The sequence below is a fragment of the Kogia breviceps genome, chromosome 1, assembly GCF_026419965.1.
Source record: "Kogia breviceps isolate mKogBre1 chromosome 1, mKogBre1 haplotype 1, whole genome shotgun sequence".
Lineage (NCBI taxonomy): Eukaryota > Metazoa > Chordata > Mammalia > Artiodactyla > Physeteridae > Kogia > Kogia breviceps.
This window is the reverse complement of record NC_081310.1, coordinates 60421310-60443435: the sequence shown is the minus strand read 5'-3', so window position 1 is coordinate 60443435 and position 22126 is coordinate 60421310. Positions and strand designations below refer to the sequence as shown.

The 22126-nt window shown below is 42.5% G+C and overlaps 1 protein-coding gene across 2 annotated transcripts in view; it reads right to left on the bottom strand.

Moving 5' to 3' along the window:
• The window catches only part of KCNH1 (potassium voltage-gated channel subfamily H member 1), a 422184-nt gene that overhangs the window by 126659 nt on the left and 273399 nt on the right, over positions 1–22126 (bottom strand). For both annotated transcript variants that reach the window (XM_067032186.1, XM_067032191.1), the window contains exon 8: positions 1765–1964. In XM_067032186.1, the coding sequence (XP_066888287.1) occupies positions 1765–1964 (200 nt within the window). The remainder of the gene's footprint in view (positions 1–1764; positions 1965–22126) is intronic.

The following is a 22126-nucleotide window of genomic DNA, read 5'->3' as shown; positions in this document are numbered from 1 at the left end:
AGGCACCCACAGAAGCTACAGGGGCCTGACTGAGACAGCAGAGCAGAAATAACAGGCACGGTGGCACCAGTGGTTAGCAAAGCCAGGGATGAAGTCCCACCCAACCGACGACCTGCCTGTCTGAGAAATGAGGGCAACTTCACCTGGACCTGTCCTCCTTCTCTCCAGTACATGTTTTAAATTAACAACAACAACAACAAAGTAATAGTAGGAAAAGCACAGGCTTTGAAGTCAGACAAAACTGGGTTCAAACCCTGACTCTGCCATTCTTAACTCTGTGACCAGGGGCAATTAATAAAATTAATTGGGTTGCTGTGTCCTCATCCCTTCAAGAGAAGTAAGAGCGGAGTTGTCATGAAGCCTAAGCGAAGCACGAATGCAGGGCCAGGCACGTGCAGTTGTGCAGTAAACATCTGCTCTTAATGCACCTTCAAGACAGGGTAGCTGGTTACTGTTGTTATTATGGCAGATATTCAACAGAATCAAGGTATTGTTCCGTTTAAGTTGGGATCAGTTAAACTTAGTTAAATTTCCCCAATTAAACCATTAAACCGTCAACTCTCAACTGACTCTTCCAATGGAGAAAGGCCAGGAGCATGGAGAGCTGATCCCCAAGGCAGCTGAATTTGGCTTTGAAGGTGTCATAAGGTATTTTTGCAATCGTGATATCGTTCTGTTTGCCTCATTCTAACAATGAAAGGTATCAGTATTCCCTGAGTCCTCAAGGAATGGTGATTAAAGGGAGAAGTGCCACTAAAAAGACTTGAGAAGCAGAGAAAAACTAACCTAGGATTCCATCTTTGCTCATAGAAAATATTACAAAGGAGATCATTCATAAATGATTAATCGAAAGTCCACTGTATCTTTATTCTTTCCAGCACCATCAAATTTTCTTCACTTTATTGAAATGCATCTAGAATAATGCAACTCTTGGAGAATGATAGATATTTACTGCCATTTCCATTTTACAGGTGGGAAAACTGACAGCTAAAAAGGAGCCTAAGGGACACTCTGGTTAAGTCAACTGCTTCTTAAGGCACAAGCCCTTGGTCGGTATCTCCCAGGCTTGTCTAACAAATCGGACACTTGTTAAAAATGCAGATTTCCAATCCCCGCTCCACCCCTTTCCTCCCCACAAAATTCTGATTCCAAAGATCTGGGATTGTGGCTGGGAATCTGTTTTTAATGACCAGATCATGGGATTCTCAGCAGGGCCAAGACTAGAGTAAGGCAACAGCCTTGAACACAACATTTAAGGAGATGCTAAAAACTCAGTCATCAAGATAGATCAGAGTTTAGGGCAATACTCTGAAAAATCAAAATTCATGCAAAAAATCCATCATGAACAAAATAGCAAAAGTTTGAATAAAGAGCGGATCAGCAGCAATGCTGTGCCATCTTGGAGTCCGAGGTGAAAGGAAAATCAGTAACACTGGTCATCTCACCCTGGGTGGCCCTGATTCTTATCAGCACATCAGCCTGGGAAATCCTGTCCTAGACAGTTAGACTGCAAGTCCGTCTCTTCTCCAGGAGACACCCCTGCCTTTCCAATTTCTAAAATAATATTTCATAATTGCTGGTTCTTGAGAAACGCTGATCTGGAAGCAATCAAAATCTTTGGAGGTAGGACCTGGGATTCCAAAACTATACCCAGGAGAATTCAGATGCACAGTCAGGTGTGAGATGCACTGCCCTAGGTGAGCCTCAGGTCTCCCTGGGAAAGCCGAGAGACAAGTGGTTTACCTGAGCCTGTCGCCTCCTTACCTTCTCTGTGTCGATGCCTCTGGACATGGACCAGGTAGACACGATGTAATCCATGACTCGCTCGCTCAGTCCCTTGGGAACCTGGTAGAGCTTCAGGAAGTCCCGGACGCTGTTGAGCATCTCATGATACCTGTTGGTGTTGGCGTACATCTGTTGGAAAATGGTTGTCACATTCCCGAAGATGGTGGCATACAGAAGTGCTAGAGGAAAGAGGAGGAAGAAAAATACACATCAGTGGTCCCTGAACTAGGGTCCAAGAACGCCCAACTTGCTCAGAGCAGGCCAGTGGTCAGAGCTGCCCACCCAATGGCAGATGCTTCTGACCTTCTCAGAAGAACCTCACCCCATGAGCCTCTGGGATTGGACCCGAAGAAAGAGTCTCCAAATACCCACTAGGACAAACTTGTGGGAGGCAGGGCTAGGGTGGGGCAGCTGGCATGACTGGGGCCAGAAGTAGGAGACAGACAGCAGTCGGGGCTGGGGACAGGACAGCTGGACTGCTTCACTGTATACGTTTTATCACAACAAGCTTGAGCCATGCCTGAAGCCATCAGTCAAATGTGTTCTTATGTGCTCTGGACCAGCCCAAATCCAAACCTATCAGCAAGCCATCTTTTTAAAGCCCTGCTATGTGCCAACTACACTACCTGCCAGAGACAGGATGGGGAATGTGCCACTCAGTCCTGGCTCTCACACAGCAAACAACATAGCAAACAGACTTAAAAAATGTAATCACAAATAATTAAATAATAGTAAGTCTGCCAACAGCATTGAAGGATGTTATATCTTTGCTTTATATTTATTGTTAAGGTGCATGTCAACACAACAATCCACTTCACTGTGATGTGGCTCCTGGGGAAAAAAGGGTGGCTTTGATATGAACAGAATAAAATCAGGTCCCCTGGAGATGTAACAAGCACCTTCTACATGCTACTACTGCTCCGCCTACATTAGTGTCATGAAGAAGGACCATTATGTCATCATAAAACCCCACATTCTACATGTAACCCCCATTTGCCCTTGAATGCTAAGCTCAAGTGCTACCTCTTCCAGGAAGTCTCCCCAGCACTCCTCCCCTCCATCTGTCCCCGTGAGGGTGACTGCAACTCCCCGGGCATACAGATCTTCTTCAATTTACGATAGGGTTACATCCCAATAAACCGATCATAAATTGGAAATATCGTAAGTCGAAAATGCATTTAATACACCTAACCTACCAAACATTGCAGCTTAGCCTAGTTACCTTAAATGCGCTCAGAACACGTACATTAGCCTACGGTTGGGCAAAGTCATGGAAAACAAAGCCTGTTTTATACTAAAGTGTTAAATATCTTATGTAATTTATTGAATCCTGTATTAAAAGTGAAAAACAGAATGGCTGATCCTTGTGATCGCGTGGCTGACTCCGTGCTGCAGCTCACTGCCGCTGCCCAGCATCACAAGAGCATATAATACTGCATATCACTAGCCCAGGAAAAGATCAAAATTCAAAACTGGAAGTACAGTTTCTACTGAAGGCATATCGGTTTCACACCATTATAAAGTCGAAAAATCCTAAGTCAGGGACTATCTGTATTTCCATTGAGCTCGTGTTATAGACACCATTTTGCGATCATATTTTTCTCTCTTTGCCTGTGCCCTTACAATAGGCTTGAAGGCTGGACTCAGCTTTTCCTTGCCATTGCAGCCGGGGGAGCTAACGCTATACCAGTAACCCAATAAATATTTGTCATATTAGTGAATTTCACGTGCTTTTGCTATGCCTTACTTTAAAAATGAGTTACTACTGACATACAATGAACTGTACATGTTGACGTATACAATTTGATAAGCTTTGACATATGTATACACCCATCAAACAATCACCACAATCCAGATAGTAACATATCCATCACCACTAAAAGTTTTGGCATGTGCATTTATAATCCCTCCCCCTCCGCCTCCCATCTCCAAGCAACTGATGTTTTCTATCACCATAGATTAGCTTGCATTTTCAAGAATTTTATATAAATGCAATCATACAGTATATATTCTTTTTAAACATCATAAAATACATTCATTTAAAATGTACAGTTCAATGGCTTTTAGTACATTTATAGAGTTGTGCGATCATTAGCACAATCTAAGTTTAGAATATTTTCATGCCCCCCCAAAAGAAATTCCTATACCCATTTATCAGTCATTCCCCATTTCCTCCCTAATCCCCTAATCCTAGGCAACTGCAAATCCACTTTCTGTCCCTTTCGACTTCCCTATTCTGGATATTTCTTATAAATTAAATAATATATGTGGCTTCCTGTGACTAGCTTCTTTCATTTAGCATAATGTTTTCAAGGTTCATCCATGTTATAGCATGCATCAGTACTTCATTCCTTTTGATCGTTGACTAATGTTCACAATATTATGGATAGTATGGATATTCCATATTTCATTTATTCATTCATCAGTTCATGGGCATTGCGGCCTTTCGACTGGTGAATAATGCTGCTATGAACACTGCTGTGCAAGTTTTTGTATGAACGTGTTTTCAATTCTCTTGGAGTAAAATTACTGTGTTATATGCTAACTATGTTTAACAGTCTGAAGAACTGCCATAGTATTTTCCAAAGTAGCTGCACCATTTTACATTCCCACCAGTGGTGTATGAGGGTCCCAAATGTCTCCATATCCTTATCAACACTTGTTATTATCTGTCTTTTTGATTATTGCCATCCTAGTCAGTGTGAACTGCTATCTCTCTGTAGCTTTGCTTTGCATTTCTCACATGACTGATAATGTTAAACATCTTTTCATGTGCTTAATAACCACTGGCATGTCTTCTTGGCGAATGTCCACTCAAATCCTATGCTCATTTTTCAGCTGGGTTTGTCTTTTTATTATTGAGTTATAAGAGTTCTTTATATATTCTGGATATAAATCCTTTATCAGATACATGATTTGCAAATATTTTCTCACATCATGTCGGTTGTCTTTTCACTTCCCTGATGGTATGGTTTGCAGCATTAAAGTTTTTAGATTTGATGTAGTCTAATTATCTGCATTTTTTTTTTGTTTTCTTTTTTGACTGGCGTATTCATTCAGCATAATTATTTTGAGATATAACCATGTTGTTGAATATAGCAATAGTTTTTTTAAGTTTTATTTTTAAATAATTATAAATTCACAGAAAGCTGTAAAGATAGTACAGAGAGACTCCATGTGTGTACCCTATAGCCAGTTTCCTCACTGGTTACAGCTTATATAACTAGAGCATAATATAAAAACCAGAAGATTCACATTGTCGTAAAGTGTATGTATAATTCTGTGTCACAGTGTCACCTGCGTAGATTCATGTACTGAGTACCACATTCAAAATACAGAACTGTTCCATCACCACAGCCATCCCCTTATACTACCCCTTTATAATCACTCCCCCCAGCAACCACTAATCTCTTCTCCTTTTTTTATAATTATGTCATTTCAAGAACATTATATAAATAGGATCATACAGTATGTGACCTTTTGAGACTGGCTTTTTCCACTTAGCAGAATGTCCAAGATCCATTCATGCTGTTGCATGTATCCATAGTTCATTCCTTCTTACTGATGAATATAACCCATTGTATGGATACACCCCAATCATTTCTTCCAAATAATCTTACTCAGGCTTGGCTGACAGACTAAGGGAGGGAAAAATAATAAAGGCATAGATCTAGAAGGAAGGGAAGGAAATCTTCAGTTAAATCTGCCCAGTAGCACTGGACACAGCTGCCTGGAAAACTGAGGACACGAATCCACCCAACAAGAATTTCAAACAAGGATGGGAAAGAGGACTGCCAGCTCTGGAAATGTGCCAGGAGTGGTGCCAATCTGAACAAAAGGAGCCAGCTGAAAAGCAGAAGTCGTCAAGCCTGAGTAACGCAAACACAACTCTTCTAAGCTCATAAATAACCTCACACAAGACGGGATCGAAGCTGCTCCCCCAGCCCAGTAATGCCACCGGGTGTGGTCAGGACCAGCCTTGTTCCTAGTGAGTCTGACCGTAACTCAACAAGCCTGCATGGCAGTACTGCCTCAGCTCTGTTTTCCAGTCCACAGTGAACGAGAAGTCAATAATGCAGAGTAGAGGTGCCTTTTTTAGAATGGCTGCTGAAAATTAATTGAACTTTAAGCTTAAAAAAATAGTTACACCAAATCAATACAGTAAGAATAGCTCCCTTGTCCATGATCTGAGAACTAGGTGCAGGTCTGAGACACTGGTGTGCTGGTCAGACAATTAAGGCAGTGATGCCACGTCCATCATGTACAGCCCAGGGCTGCTCCCACCCTACTTTGTTTCTGAGGCATTCAGAAGCTTAAGGCTCCTCAGGAGGGCCTTATTCAATTATTATTACTATTATGAAATGTTATTATTATTAAAAATGGGTAATTCTGCTTTCAGTGTCCCTTCTCTAATTTTATGTGAAGTGGGGTTATATGTTCTGCATGTGTATATTTTATTTATTGATATCTACACATGAGGCATTACGTCTTTAAATACTCAAAACCTAACTGGAAGGGAAGACCTAAAGTCCATCTATGACTTCAACAGATATTTGAGTGTGGTATGGGGAGGGAGAGAGGGAGATGGTAACGTCGCTGTGTCACTGCCATAACTGAACCCCACCGTGAAGTGGATACCCTGGATAACTCTCAGTGTGGATTAGTTAGGTCCTTCCAAGTTGGGAAAGAAGTAAGAAGACCTCTACCAATGCCAAGGCAAAATGCTGATTTGGATAAGAGCGGGTTTCTTTATTTGAGTGGCTAAGAGTTAATATGGTATCACACCAAGAGCTCTGGGTCCTACCCAGAGAAAAATAAGACAGTATTCTCTGACCCTTAATTAGAAATTGCTGTATGGAATCTGGGGGGAAGGGCAGCAAAAGTTTTCATTTCTCTTTAGAAAATTGAGTGTTTCTTTTTGTATACATTATACATACACTTCATTTAAATGGCCAAGACATTTTTTTAAATCCTTAGTCCTCTCAGCCTTCTTCCTTTTCAATTTCCTCTTCTGCAGAAGCAGCCACTTTCAATTAGCTGATTGCTCTGCTATTGGTCTCCACATCTGAACATCATGCTCAAATCACTGTGTCCTGATGCTTCAGTTTCAGGCATCATCCACCCACCTCTGAGAATTTAGCTTCCTCCCACTACCCCATCCCTTACTTCCAATCTCATACTCAAACCCCACTCCTTTCCCCATTGCCCCATCCTCCCAGGATATTTATATCACCATTTTGGTGAGACAGTTATCTGTGCTTATATTATTATAACTAGATGAATGCTAGTCACAGCTAAGTCATGTAATTACTTTTCATATGATGACTGCGGTTACTTTTCCTTTCCTGCCATGTTTTCTAATAACAGACTTTGTCTTTTCATTTGCTTAGCTTACCTGTTGCTAATTTGACTCCAAACTCTCCCACAGATAAATAAGTTTCTTCTTAATATATTAAAACACATTAGTTGGTCTATCTACTCCATTTCCATAAAGAAGTCCTTGCTGAAGGCTTCTGAACTGATCTGCTGCCAGCTGTGTGGCTGTCTCCACTCCAGTATCCTGGGAAGTCACTCCACTTATTCCTGTTAGAGCCCCCAATTTCTGTACCCCGTGTCTTCTGATGTCTTAGTTTACTTGTTTTTGTTGGTTGAAGACATCCTCTAATAGCTTTCTGAGAAAGGTTATAAGGGAGCAAAACCCTTGAGTCCTAATATGTTGACTCGTACTCAGTTAATAGCTTGTCTGGATGTAGAATTCTAGATTAGAAATCATTTCTCGCAGAATTTTGGAAGCATTGCCCATTGTCTGGCTGTTGAGAAGTCAAAAGCATTCAAATCCTTCATCTTTCACAGTGCACCTGATTTTTCTCTCTAGAAGCTTTTTTTTTCACAATGTTCTGCAAATTCATAAGGATGTACCTTTTGCTGTGGTTCAGTTTTCATCCACTGTGCTAGGCTTTCAATAAGCCCTTTCGACCCAAGAATTTATGCCCTTCATTTCAAGGACATCTTTCTGGGTTTATTTCGTATTCTTTTCTCCCTTTCTTCTTTTCTTAACTTTCCTCCAGCAGATCAAAGTGACAAGAAAAGGAAAAGAGAAGAGAGGAGAGGAGAGGTGAGAAACAGTAGATGAGCAGGGTGGTGGTACTAATCACAGGATGGACTGAAGGAAGGATAAGCATGAATAAGGATACTTTTTATTTCTAGTCAGCTGTCTTTCAGCATTTGGGATAAAATTCACAGTTTCTCAAAAGGCAAGAGAGAAGGGAAATTGAGAGACTGTTCTACTCTATGAACCCTAGATAGAAGGAAGCCCCAGTCAGAAGCAATACATTAAGAGCAATGGCAAAGGAAGTAGGCATCACAACCCCTAGGATCTTTGGTGGGACAGAAAGCAGACAGTCAAGGAGTGAGTCCAGAACTAAGAAGGGTGTTGAGCAGAGAGCCACAGGTCCTAAGCTCCTGGCTATTTTCTGCGACATGTACTGGCTCTCTAGCTCCCCGTCTCCTCACAGCATCCTGGTCCTGAGAGCCATCTGTCACAACCCCCTCCCCTCTCCCATCTCTGTCTCTTTGGGACATCTACTCCAGGTGCACCTAATCTTCTTGCTACCAAAAGGAAGTGAAGAAGGGAAGAGCCTGTCCTTTGGTTAGAAGGGCATCTCTGGAATTCCAGGTGACCAGCTTCTGCAGAGCTGTTAGACCCTCACCACCATACTTTTAATAATTGGTGGGTTAAACAGACTTGTGGGCTTCTCTAGGAAGTTGGTCCTTATTCATAAAATTATTTCTGTTAGAAAATGCACCCCACCTTCTAATAAACAACTTGCATAGGATAATGGACTCCTAAACTCAAGAAGAAAAATAAATAAGTTGCCACTTCTGCAGTTGTATCAAAGCTTAACGATAAAGAAAGAATATGAATCATTTTCCTTTTCGTAATCATTTAAAAATCATTGCCCTCTGTTGGTAGTTTATGGGTCTATCCAAACTGACTTTGTTCAATGCAGAATTCCAGATAATAAACTGGAATTTAAAGAAGACTCTACCTTCAAATCTATGTTTGTTTCTGTACTCTTAATTCCCAGCAAAAGTTCATCAGGGCTTTTAAAAACAGTTTGGGGGCCTTACCGCTCATTTCTGATTCAGTAGGTCTTGAGTGGGCCCTAGAGAATTTTTATTTCTAACAAGTTCCCAGGTGATACTGCTACAACTGAGAACTTTGAGAAGCATGCTACTAAGGCTTTCTATCGTTTATTGCAGTTCGTGTTCTAATTTACCATATGTTGTCAAACTCTACGGACATAAACATTGGTTTTGATTTCTTCTTTAGGTAAGCTGGTTAGATCATTCACTGAGTTTTTTTTAAGAGCAGGGATAGATCAAAAGAGTTGCTTATAGGGACCTCCCTGGCAGTCCAGTGGTTAAGACTCCATGCTTCCACTGCAGGGGACATGGGTTCGATCCCTGGTTCGGGAACTAAGATCCCTCATGCCACACGGCCGGCCAAAAAAAAAAAAAAGGGTTGCTTATCTATAAAAAGCCCATTTTCTGAATATAGACTATAACATTCTCTCTCCCTCTCTCCCTTCGCCCCTTCTTAACTCTACTCCCTCCCTGGCTACCCTGCACCCCAGATTTCATAGGTACCCACAAGAAAAACTGAGGAAGCAGAAGCCCCTTCCAATCCCTGTTTTTAAACCAGATAGCGCCTGAAATTCAATATCCATTAAGATTATGCCTCACTGCTGCTTATTTTAATGACGCTTAATTTCTTCTTTTTTTTCTTTTGAAGAAAAAAAAGACATTATATGAATTTCCCTTAAAACAAAATCACAAGTCTAATGATCCTAATTCCCCATTTGGCAGCCATCTGATGAGAACGAAATGCTCATTGAGTCAGGCAGCTACACTGGTGGGTTTCGGGGGAAGGTTATTAACACACCCAACATTGGCATTGAGAGCTCAAAGCAGTCCAGAGACACCCTCTCACTTCCAAGACATTAATGAGATACAGCAAGTAGAGTCTAAAAAGGCAGAGAAGGAGCTCAGAAGTTGAATCTTCTGCTTCCTACGTTAGGTGTAGCCCAGCAAATCCTGATCAGTGAAGGCAGTGACTTGTGCACCCATAATATTATCTGATAAGGAAATAAAGATGTGGGCTACAGAGTTATACCCTCCTGGGTTCAAATCCCAGCTCAGTCACTTAGAGCTGTGTGGCCAGAGGCGAATTACTTTACTTCTTTTTCCCTCCATTTCTGTTAGTCTGACAAAAGGAGAAACACCTGTTCACCTCCCTGGGTTGCTGGGGAAATGGAATACTATGTGCAAGTGCCTGGAGTATGGAGCAGGAACATACAGACCCTAAATATACCTTTCCCTACGGCTCACTGTCCTGCAGTCAACTGTCAAGAATACGCACATCCAAGAGCATTTCCTCAAGACAGTAACCTGGAACACTAGCCTGAATGGGACTCTTTCAATTGCATAGGTGGACTCAAAATTTATCATTACAGGAAAATATTGGAGTCCAGAAGAGAGATGTCTGAAACCAGCTCATCATGTACAAAGAGAGGCCTTCAAAGGAATCTCTAAAATCCATAAATGCTAAGAACTTTGACATACCAGCTGAAATACTGACTACTTAGTGATTTTGAATGAAGCCATTTGTGCATGAGGAAGGACTGAAGAATAAGTGTAAGCAGGGAGGGGGAATGGAATAAGGCCTGGGAACTAGATCTAGTCCTTATTCCATGTCATCTGGCCCACATGACAGCAACACATCTATTTCTGTTAACGTCGTATTTTTGGTCTTTGCTGCTGTTATTGCTTTTTCTTATTCTAATGTGATGATGATGGAGTGGGTGTGAGGATGTTTATATTGGCATGGTAACTGGTGACTAACTTTTACAATCTTATTTCCTATGACTTGAAATCCATAGCTAATGAATCTCATTGTCTGGGAAGATATGGGTAGTAACAATGGGAAGGAAAAGAAGTAACTGCTCATTGCCATGCTAGCAGATCAAGCCAGCATACGAGAACTCAAAAAGTACCCTCTCTAAATTTCGTCATATATAAGGAGTTAATAATTACCTTTTAGTTTATTTTAAAATAAGTGGTATAAGGTACATAAAATGCTTATCACAGTACCTGGTATATAATAAATGCTCAATAAGTAATAACAAGAATTAATTGCAGGATGGTTGAGAACTGTTTCTAGGTTATCGTTTCCTGGAAACGATCCCTCACTAACTTAATCATCAGATGTTTTAATTCAACAAATGTTAACCCAGTACTCAGGTGAGTCATGTGCTATGCTGGGAAGCAACATGGTACAATGAAAATAGCTTGGGCTCCGAAGAGAAGGAACCCTGAGTTTGAATTATTGGCCCAGCTACTAATTCAAGTCTTAAGAGCCTCAGTTTCCTCATTTATGAGAGGGAGAGGGTAATCTCCACCTCTCAGGGTTTCTGTGAAGATTCAATGAATTAACATGACAAATGCCAACCACAACGTTGGCATGGGGTAGATCTGAAATAAATCTTAGTTTTCTTTCTTGAACCACCAAATGTTAACATCCCTCCATCAATCACCCCTGGACTCTAGTCTCCTTGGTTCTTGGCTTTGAGTGGGTACCTCTTCCTGAAATATATAGCTTGTGCTTTTCCTTAAACAGAAGACTTTACAGAGGGCCGGAACTTTGGTGGAGTCATTTCAGGGGCATATTCCTTTGCATTCCTTTGCAGGTGCTCAGTAAATGCAATTGACTAACAATTGAAGAGACTGTTCCAAAGAGGTGAGTTTGCCCAGGTTCAATTACGTAAGGTAAGAAGAGTTCTAGATCCAAATACAATGTGGGTGGGCTTTCCCACACAGTATCACCAATTCTCCAACACCTGCTGGGTGTCTTACAATTCAGCTCAATTCTGAGAGCATCAGATTACAACAAGCTGAGGGCCCAGTCCCAAGACAGCCCTCCACTTCAGATGCCAATTGCAAGTCTAGGTTGTCACCTGTGCTTCTGATTGTCTGGCTATAGATCAGAGCTTCCCACAACCCCCTCTTTGGGTTTGATTAATTTGCTAGAGTGGCTCAGAGAACTTAGGAAACCCTTTTACTCACTAGATTACTGGTTTATCACAAAAGATATTAAGGGACAAGAATCAACAGCCAGATGAAGAGACACATAGGGTGAGTCTCCAAACAAAGGGACTTCTGCCCCTCTGGAGTTTGGGGTCTAGCATGGTGACATGTGGAAACATTCTGGTTCACCAACCTGAAAGCTCTCAAAACCCATCCTTTTGAATTTTTATGGAGGCTTCACTACATAGGCATGATTGATTAAATCATTGGTGACTGCACTCAATCTTCAGACTTTCTCCCCTCCCAGGAGGTCAGGGGTGGGACTAAAAGTTCTAAGCCTCTAATCACATGGTTGGCTCCACTGGCAAACAAGCCCCATTCTTTGATGGGATCCACAAGTCACTCATTAACACAACAAGAGACACCTTTACTGGTTTCATCACAGGAAATTCCAAGGGTTTTAGCTGTGCCAGAAATAGGGACAAAGACTAAATATATTTATATTTCTTATTGTCAATCATAATATCACACAAGACCTTCTCAAGGTTTGGTCTTGGACATGGGCATTTGTTAGAAATGCAAATTCTCAGGCCCACCCCAGACCTACTGGATCAGAATCTCTGGGAATGATGCCCAGGCATCTGTAGTTTTTCAAACTCTTCAGGTGATATTGATGCACCTTGAAGTTTGAGAAGCACTGCTTTAAATCATACTCATCCTCAGGATTTCCCTATTAAGTTTTAAGTTTAAGGACTACCCGAAGGGAGGAGGATGGTCAGAGGCAAAAAAAAAAAAAATGTGGACCAAACTGAGGAAGCACAAAGGAGTTATGAAGAAAGCTAACCTTATTCCACCGGACAGAACAATGGAAATAAAGCCAGGAGAGAATCAAAGAGCAATCCTACAGGTCAGTAATACCTTGATGCATGGGACACTGATGGAAAGGCTACACTCAGCTCTGAATTTCCTGCTAGAACTATGCCCTCATTCCTCCTCAAGTTGGACAGCTATTGCCCTGGGCACAGAAAGTGCCCCCACCAATCAGAATATAAAACACTTCTACATTCCCTATTTTATAACAAGAAAAGCCTGCAAACTCTCATTTAATATCTTGCTAAGAATAGCACAAATTCCTATACCACATTAAAACTCTGCCATGCTGGTGACTGTCACTTAGCAAGCAAAATTCTTACAGGGGAGACAGAAGGTTATTTTCAGCTATTTCTCATCTGTCGAATAAAACAACAGCTCCCACCCCAAGGTAACCCATTAACAATGCAGCCTGTGCCATCTCATTTCAACCAGTGTTTTAATAGCAACACAGATAAAGGCCAAGCAATTTCCACAGGGAATTACTTCTGCACATGAATCAAGAAGGTCAGACGCAGGTTAGAAAGGTCTCCAAATAATTGGCTACTTTCACTTATTTTGTGCTTGCTGAGTTCTTGATTGCAAAGAGACGACCACTTAGGCACAGTCATACCTGGCTAACGGTAGGCTGGCTTGCAGGTTTGCAAACCCAGGTCTTGCTTTACTTCACAATGAGAGCCCTATTTCTCCAACATGAGTCATCAAAAAGAATCTAATTAACAAAGCCATCTAAAATGACATCGGTTTTAAAGCCATTTAAGCACACATGTTAACTACCACTGGGAAATGACCCCAGTTAAGGTTATGTCTACTAAAGTTATAAGCTCACACAAAGCTCAAACTTTTTTTTAAAATGCTGGTGTCATTTCAATGGCCTTTCTTGTTTTTTATATCTTTATTGGTGTATAATTGCTTTACAATATTGTGTTAGTTTCTGTTGTACAACAAGATGAATCAGCTATATGTATACATATATCAAACTTACCTTTTACATCTCAAAATGAAAAAAAAAACTTTTCAGAAGGTACTACTATCACCATGGTGAACTAAACTGGACCAGCATAATGACCACAGACAGGACCTTTTAAAGAAATACCTCCTTCGGGCTTCCCTGGTGGCGCAGTGGTTGAGAGTCCGCCTGCCGATACAGGGGACCCGGGTTCGTGCCCCGGTCTGGGAGGATCCCACATTCCGCGGAACGGCTGGGCCCGTGAGCCATGGCCGCTGAGCCTGCGCGTCCGGAGCCTGTGCTCCACAACGGGATAGGCCACAGTAGTGAGAGGCCCGCGTACCGCAAAAAAAAAAAAAAAAAAAAAAGAGAGAGAGAAATACCTCCTTCAATAATAATAAACGAAATTAAAATCACTTTTTCATTGTTGACAACTCTGATCTCAATACCTCCAGCATCTGCTGGTTTTTCTCCCTGAACCACCATCGGTCTCCTAGTTTTTCAAAAGCAGAATTGGAGGTATTTAGTTGCTCAGCGACATGGTAGGTCATGGGTACCTCTCTCTACATTTTCTCCAAATAATTACCCAGAATGATAGATCCCTCAGCTTTCTACTGCCAAGAAGTAGACAGATGTAAACGCTCATACTGGACAGAGCTGTCCTTTCCTGAGTCAGTGGTCCTAATCCGACTCTGCTGTCTGATACTAGCTGTAAAGCAAGTGACTCCACCCCTTTGGACACAGGAGGCCCAAATACTTGTTTAATGAATGAATAAGTGAATAATAGTAACAGTGATAATGACAGCTGGTACTTATATGGTTTTTATGATGTAAGAGTTATTGTTCTAATCACTTTGCATAAATGACTTATCTTAATGATAGATACTATTATTATCTTCATTTGACTCATAAGGAACCTGAGTCAAGAATGTTTCAGTGACTTGCCCAAAGTCGCAAAGCTGGTAAGAGGCAGATGGAGGATTCACACCCAGCAGGCTGGTTCGGGAACTGACTCCACCACTGTACCAGATGCCTCTCTAACACATGTCTGCTGTGCCAGGTACTGTTCCAATGCTTCACTGATATCGAATATTTAAATCACTTAACAGTCCTATGAGGTAGGACTGCATCAGCCTTAATTGCAGATGGGCCACAGAGAGGTTAAGTAACTTAGCCAAGGTCACATAGCTAGCAAGTATGAAGCTGAATTCAAACCCATGCAGTCTAAATACAAAGTCCATGCCCTGAACCTTTACACCAGAGTTTTTCAGCCTCAGCCCTATTGATATGTTGGGCCAGCTAATTCTTTGCTGTGTGAAGCTGTCTGTTGTGTTACAGGATATTTAGCAGAATCTTTGTCCTCTACTCACTGATGCCAGTAGCACCTCCCAGTTGTGGCAATGAAAAATGTCTCCATATGTCCCTTGGTGGGCAAATTCACCTCCAGTTGAAAACCATTGCTCTACACTCTGCTGCCTTTCCTTGAATAAATAAATCTGCCAAATGAGGGAGTCAAACAAGAAACAGGATGCATGGGATCTAAAGTCCCTCTGATCTCCAGAAAATGACCATGATTATGAATTCTGATTATGGAATTAGAAAGAAAACTTGAAGTGGATGATAACACACTAGGCCTACTCCTGATGATAAAAACTTGGCCTTTCTCATCTTCTTAGAGACATAAAGATAATTTCCAGTCTAATGATGATGTCCATAATTGACTCTGAGGACTTCTTATAAGCCCAGTTATCTGTCTTCCACAAAGATTTTGATCAGGTATGAAATACTTCTCTTGCCAATACACACACCTTGAGTCTCTGTCACTTCCTTCCCACTAAGTCTGACACGTCATAGCAGTAGAGCTTTAGAGTCACACAACTGAGGGTTAAATGCCAGCTCTGCTACTTACTTGCTGTGTAATTTTGGGCAAAGCACTTGATCTCTCTGATCTCTGTCTTCCTCATCTGTAAAAAAGGGATAACACCATCTGCCTTACAGTAGGATTTTGGTGAGGATTAAATGTGATGATGTACGTGAAGTGCTCCATGCAGTACATGCCCAATACAAGTCAGTTATTGCTATGTTATTATCATTCAAGATCCAACTCAAAATGTAAGTCTTCCAGAAGTATCCCAGATCTATCACATCTGACTTCCCCACTGTGCTCCCCAGTGTAACTAATATGTGAAATCAACAATATCCAGATGGGTCCTACCCACCCGGAACCACCATGAGCATGATTCTGAACCAGGGGCCATATTAGAATCACTAAAAAAAGCCCTTTAAAAATTATAGTTTCCTAAAATTTAGTTATACTCAGGGGTAAAATGGGGTAAGAAGAGGTGAGCAAGTAGAGGTTTTAAAACATCTCATGATTCTTATAGGCACCATTATCTCATCCCCATCTGTGGACCTCTAAATTTGTCTGTGAGTAACCACTAGATGCCTTGTTTTGAGAAAGTCTGGTTATGTTCAACTGTTTTAAAAATGTTTAAGGAAAAGAGTGTGATGTCTTTCTGAAACAGATTATAAAACACAGGTTTAGCCAAGAAGTGCTTAGTGCTAATTGGGTACTGATGATTAAAAGAATAAAACATGGGGAGTAGTTAATTGAAGAAATTAGTACTAAGATGATAAATGAACTTTTTTCTTAGTTGAGGAGAAATAATCATAGGCTAGCTTGAGATTTTACAGAGACTAGGAAAATATCACAGTCTTTATTTTTTTCTCTTTTCTCAGTTTAAAGAGGAAAGTTTAAGAAAAAACGTGTAGAGAAAAAGGTACTTTTAGGCCTTGAAATGAGCAAGGTCATTATGTTTCATGAAGAGATGGCTAAGGAGACTCATCAAGTGTCAGGGGGAGAAAACAGAGCCTTCACCAGGGCTTGGAACAGCCAAGCTTTAGTGTCTGCTGTGACACTTAGGACAAGCCAAGGGTCCTGGGCTTTCTGCCCTGAATCACTGGGGCTGCAAGACAGTCAAGTTTACCCTGAGGGTAGAGATGAAAATAAAAATTAAGCTTAGCAGTGGTGGATGTGTTGAGTTTTGGGGGGAAAAAAAACAACATTCAACTTGTATTTAGCTTATTTAATAATGTGTTTCCATACCTTGATAAATCTGTCCCCAAGACACCAATCAGAAATTATTGAATTCTACTGTTCTGTTGATAGTGCTGTTGTTAATAGAAAAGCCCCAAGTGGTGAATTCCTCTAGATTTCTGATTCAGTTTCACCACGGCATCACCACTGAACAGTTGACTTGGCAGAAGCTATCAGAGAATGTAAGAACAGTGCTTAGAAAAACACAATCAGCCTTGAGAAAGTAGAAGAAGTAACCCTCAGAGAATTCTGCTGGAGGGTCAAGGCCAAGGTTAGAAGGAAGCACGCGGGAAGGTGTTCCGGGTGACAGAAATAACGTCTGCAAAGAAGCTGAAAGCAGGGACAGGGCAACATGGGCCAGAGAACAGGCGAGGTTATTTAGCTGCAACATAAATATAATACATGAAAACAGAGTCTGCATCTAGCTGACCCCATTTGGGGAACTGAGCAAAGAAAGGCCTTCTGCATGAGAAGATGCCAGAGCTCCATCTTGAATTATTCTGATAAATGAGGGAGTGGGGATACATGGAAAATTCCAGGCAAAGGGAATAGTATGTCCAAGGCATACTATTCCTTGATTTGAGAGAACAAATCTTGTCTGAGTAACTCCAAGTCTCTCAGCATGGCTGGTGCCTAGAATTCAAGGGTAGTGGTGGGGCAATCCTAAGGGAAGAGCTTGGGGTACGACAAGACCCACATCACAAAGGGTGCCCTCGAGTTTTTATCCCAAAGGCAATGGAACTCCTTATCTACACTTGCTATCTTCCACCCTGAGCTGAGCACAGACATGACCAACTGAAACAGCATCCCAGGATGCAGATGCTTCTCCGCTCATGGGTTTCAAGGGAGGGATCAGAGTAGCCCACCCATCGGCTGGCGTAAGGCCAAGGAAGACACTAACCATTTCCATGTTTATGAGTGATCCACTGGTAATGTGGTTTGCCAAGACAGGGTATCAATATCTGTTACAGAATTAAACGTGCCATTTGCTAATTCTGATATAACATGGTGGCTAGTAAAAGTTTTCAAATTGCCATAGCTTCTGTAACTTTTGAAATATTTTCCAACTTAATCCAGCACCAGGCAAGGAGTTTCAGAAACATACTGAGTGAGGTCTACGTGTGCAGGTTAATTGGAAGATCAGCAGTAGACCCTCCTCCCCTCCCTTAGATATCTCTCCCCGGCAGGCATACACACGGAGCAGAGGTCCTGGCTCTGTGACGGCCCTCCACTCCTCTTCTAAAACTCAGATTCCAACTCTACTCGGGGGGGCTCTTCTGAGCCAACTGACCCTTTGGATGCCACACACCCCCCAAATCTGAAAGGAGGGATGCAAAGAACCCGAGAAGTGACAGGGCTGCCCTAGGAGGGTCACTATGACATTGCCATCCATATGAGGAAAAGGGAAGTTCGAAGGGGCCCAGGGTTTAGAAAGAGCAGATAAATAGTCTGTATTCTGCCCTGAGAGGCAGGATCAAAACCTTGTGCTGCTCTCCAATGGGGCTCATTGGGTCACTCTGAGAGACAAGTATGAGCAGTCTCTGAGGGGGAGGAGTATTCTGTCACTGACACATTTAGAACTCCCAGCTCATGGTGATCATAGAAATATTCCAACTTTCAATTAGTATTTTAATAGTTTTATTTATTTTTTTAAGTATTTATTTATTTTGGCTGCGCCGGGTCTTAGTTGCAGCATGCGGGATCTTTGTTGCAGTAGATTGTGGCATACGGACTTCTGGGTTGCGGCACACATGCGGGATCTAGTTCCCTGACCAGGGATCAAACCCCGGCCCCCTGCACTGGGAGAGGGGAGTCTTACCCACTGGACCACCAGGGAAGTCCCTGTATTTTAATATGTTTAAATTCTCACAGACACACCACTAGTGTGGACCATCTCCCACTTGGGACAGCCCTGCTCCTCCCTGGTCTCTGGTTACAACATCTGGGCTGGGCTGTCAGAATGATCAAAGCCCTGGGGCATCAGGTATGGATGGAGAGTGGTGAGAGAGAGGCTGGATCAGTGGGCAGGGGCCAGGCCTAAGACTTATGCCCGGCCAAGACACTTGGATGTGCATTTAATCAAGACTTGCTCACCAAACCACTAGTGTGTGCTACAAACCCATGGACATTTTCAGAGCTTCATTAAATATAATGAGGGTACAGGGACTGCCCTTTGCAGAAGAATGCACACACACTCAGTTATTTCTACCATTGAACTCTTACTGCTTGGTTAAATCCACTACAGATAATTAGCCAATCGTTCAAAGAACATGGATTGAACGACTGACTTCCTCACCCACCAACTCTCCTTCAACTTTTCTTATCAGTCCCAACACACAGGCTAAACATTCTGGTATCATTTCTGCATACTCCTTTCCTCACCCTTCTCAACTCCATGACCTGACATCTCTATTTCTTCTATGTGTCTGGTGTCCACTTTCTCCATTCCATTCCTGCTGCTTCTTCTAGAACCACTCCTTTTCAAAAGGTCCACATTTTAACTGCTTCCCAAGCCCTGGTCCTCTCTTCAGTTCCTCCCAAACCACCTCAAATCCTGCCTCTACACTGCAGTAGCCATCTTTTCAAAGCATCCTTTTGGTTGTATCAATCCCAGCTCCAAACTCAGGGGTTCCCTATCCAGTCCATCCTCCTAAGCATGGTGTCCAAGCATGTGGTACAACTGTAATAGGGAAGAACAAATCTGATTCCATATTAGATCTGTTTCTTTTACTTTAACCTCTTTATTCTATTGCTTTTGCTTTGACTTAAGAATGTTGCCTAGGGACTTCCCTAGTGGTGCAGTCGTTAAGAATCCGCCTGCCAATGCAGAGGATACAGGTTCGAGCCCTAGTCCGGGAAAATCCCATGTGCCGCGGCGCAGCTAAGCCCGTGTGCCACAACTCCTGAGCCTGAGCTCTAGAGACTACAAGCCACAACTACTGAGCCTGGGTGCCACAACTACTGAAGCCCACGCACCTAGAGCCCGTGTTCTGCAACAAAGAGAAGCCACCACAGTGAGAAGCCCACATACCGCAACAAAGACCCAATGCCACCAATAAATAAAATTCAAACACAAACCATTTGATTTAATTTTAAAAAAGCAATATTGCCTATAGCCTAAAATATACAGGATAGCCTATTCTCAGGGCTCTGACTTTTGAGTCCATTCATGTAGAGATTAAAAAATTGCAGAACAGGGCTTCCCTAGTGGTGTAATGGTTGAGAGTCTGCCTGCCGATGCTGGGGACACGGGTTCGTGTCCCGGTCTGGGAAGATCCCACATGCCGTGGAGCGGCTAGGTCTGTGAGCCATGGCCACTGAGCCTGCGCGTCCGGAGCCTGTGAGCCTGCGCGTCTGGAGCCTGTGCTCCACAACGGGAGAGGCCACAACGGTGAGAGGCCCACGTACCGGAAAAAAAAAAAAAAAAAAGTTGCAGAACAGAGAATAACATTTGTCTTGTTGGACGTTTATGGGAACATCGTGACCTGATCTATCCAGACAGCTACAAGAACAAAGGATTCCTACACCAATAAGTTTGCAGCAACTAACCACACCCCTCCCTCAACTTGCCTTTAAAAATGCTTTGCTGAAACCCTTCAGTCAGTTCGGGGTTTTTTGGGCACGAGCCACCCATCTCCTTGCATGGCCCTGCAATAAACCTTTCTCTGCTCCAAACTTTGACCTTTTGGTTGGTTTGGCCTCACAAAACTTGCATTCAGTAACACGACCTGCCTTTGCACATTTGTCTTCCACCACTCAGTCACACAGCTATGCTTCAGACACCCCTTCCCTTCCACATGTGCACCCTGCATTGAGGACTGAGTCTACTGACATACAACCTGTGCAGTCACATGGACTCTGCCCTTAGAAGGTCCCCCACTTGGTTAAACGCTCTGCTGTCACTGATTTGAAATTCTTAATGATTACTGAACAAGGAGCCCCGCATTTCCATTTTGCACTGAGTCCCACAAATCATGCTGCTGATGCTGCCTGCTTTATTCTTTTTTTTTTTTGGAGGGCCATGCTGCATTTGGGATCTTAGTTCCCCGACCAGGGATCAAACCCGCACCCCCTGCATTGGAAGTACATAGTCTTAACCACTGGATCACCGGGGAAGTCTGATGCTGCCTGCTTTACATCCTTATCTTTAGTCATGTTGTTCTCTCCATGGAAAGACCTTTCCTACCTGCTAGAACCTGACCCCACTTTCAAGGCTCAGCTCAAATGCCATGAGGTCTTTGCCAGCCTCCCGGAGCCTGAAGCAGGCTCTCCACTGGGCTCCCAAAACACTTTTCTTTTACTTCTGTTTTAGCACTTGTCACACACAACTCACAATGTAGTTATTTGCAAACATACCTCATCCTCCTTACCAAAAGGACAGGCAAACTTCTCTGAGATGGGGGTGGGAGGTACATTCTTTCACTTCTGTTGCTTCTCAGAACCTGGCACAGAGTGAACTCTCAATACCTTATTGATGAAATGAATTTCACTCTCCATAATAACCCAGTGCTTTCTTGGCCCCTAGTGCCTCTTCTCCCAGTAGGCTGCTCCCGGCCCAGCCCAGTTCTGTCGACTGTGATCACGGTAACATCTGGCCACCTCAGAAACTATGGTAATGGAAGAACAGGCACGAGGCAGCCAATTACTTGAGGAGAGTGAAATGATTTTGTAACTAGTAAAGCACATGAAGCACTGTTTGAGAGAAAAGGAGAAAAACAAAAAAATCAACCCAAATTTGAAAGTTACTAGGCTAGCAAAATTTTCCACAGAAGAGAACTGACTCCCAGTTGTATGTAAAATTGCTCCTAAAGTAAGTGTTGCACTGGGATGCCCAGGAGGCTTCGTGAGGTTGAAGACTTCCAATCCAAACATAGCCAGTGAAACTCAGACGTGTTTTGCTCTGAGGACCATACTGCATCAAGAAAAGCTGAAACTACAGCATGCACCCTCCCCGTATGTCACTTACAGCACATCTTAATCCAGTTCTGTCTTTTCCTTGCTAAAAACCCTCTCAATACTCTCCTTACTACAGAATAGAGTCCAAACACCTTAGTATAGCCAACATTTATTGAGAACGTTCTTTGTGTCAAACAAGTATTTTATAGAGATTGTTTCATAAATTCTTACAGACTTAGATAATCGATGCTGAGACAGGTTGGGACCTGGGACCTGGAACCCTTTGCTGCCATGCTTGCACCTGGACAAACATCTCCTGGAGCAACAAAACACAAAGAAACTATAAGGGACTAAAAATAACTGCGTGTATGTGCAGTTGGGGCAAATTATGGAAAAAAAGATACAAAGAGACCAAAAACCCAACTGCCACTTCTGAAGAGCCC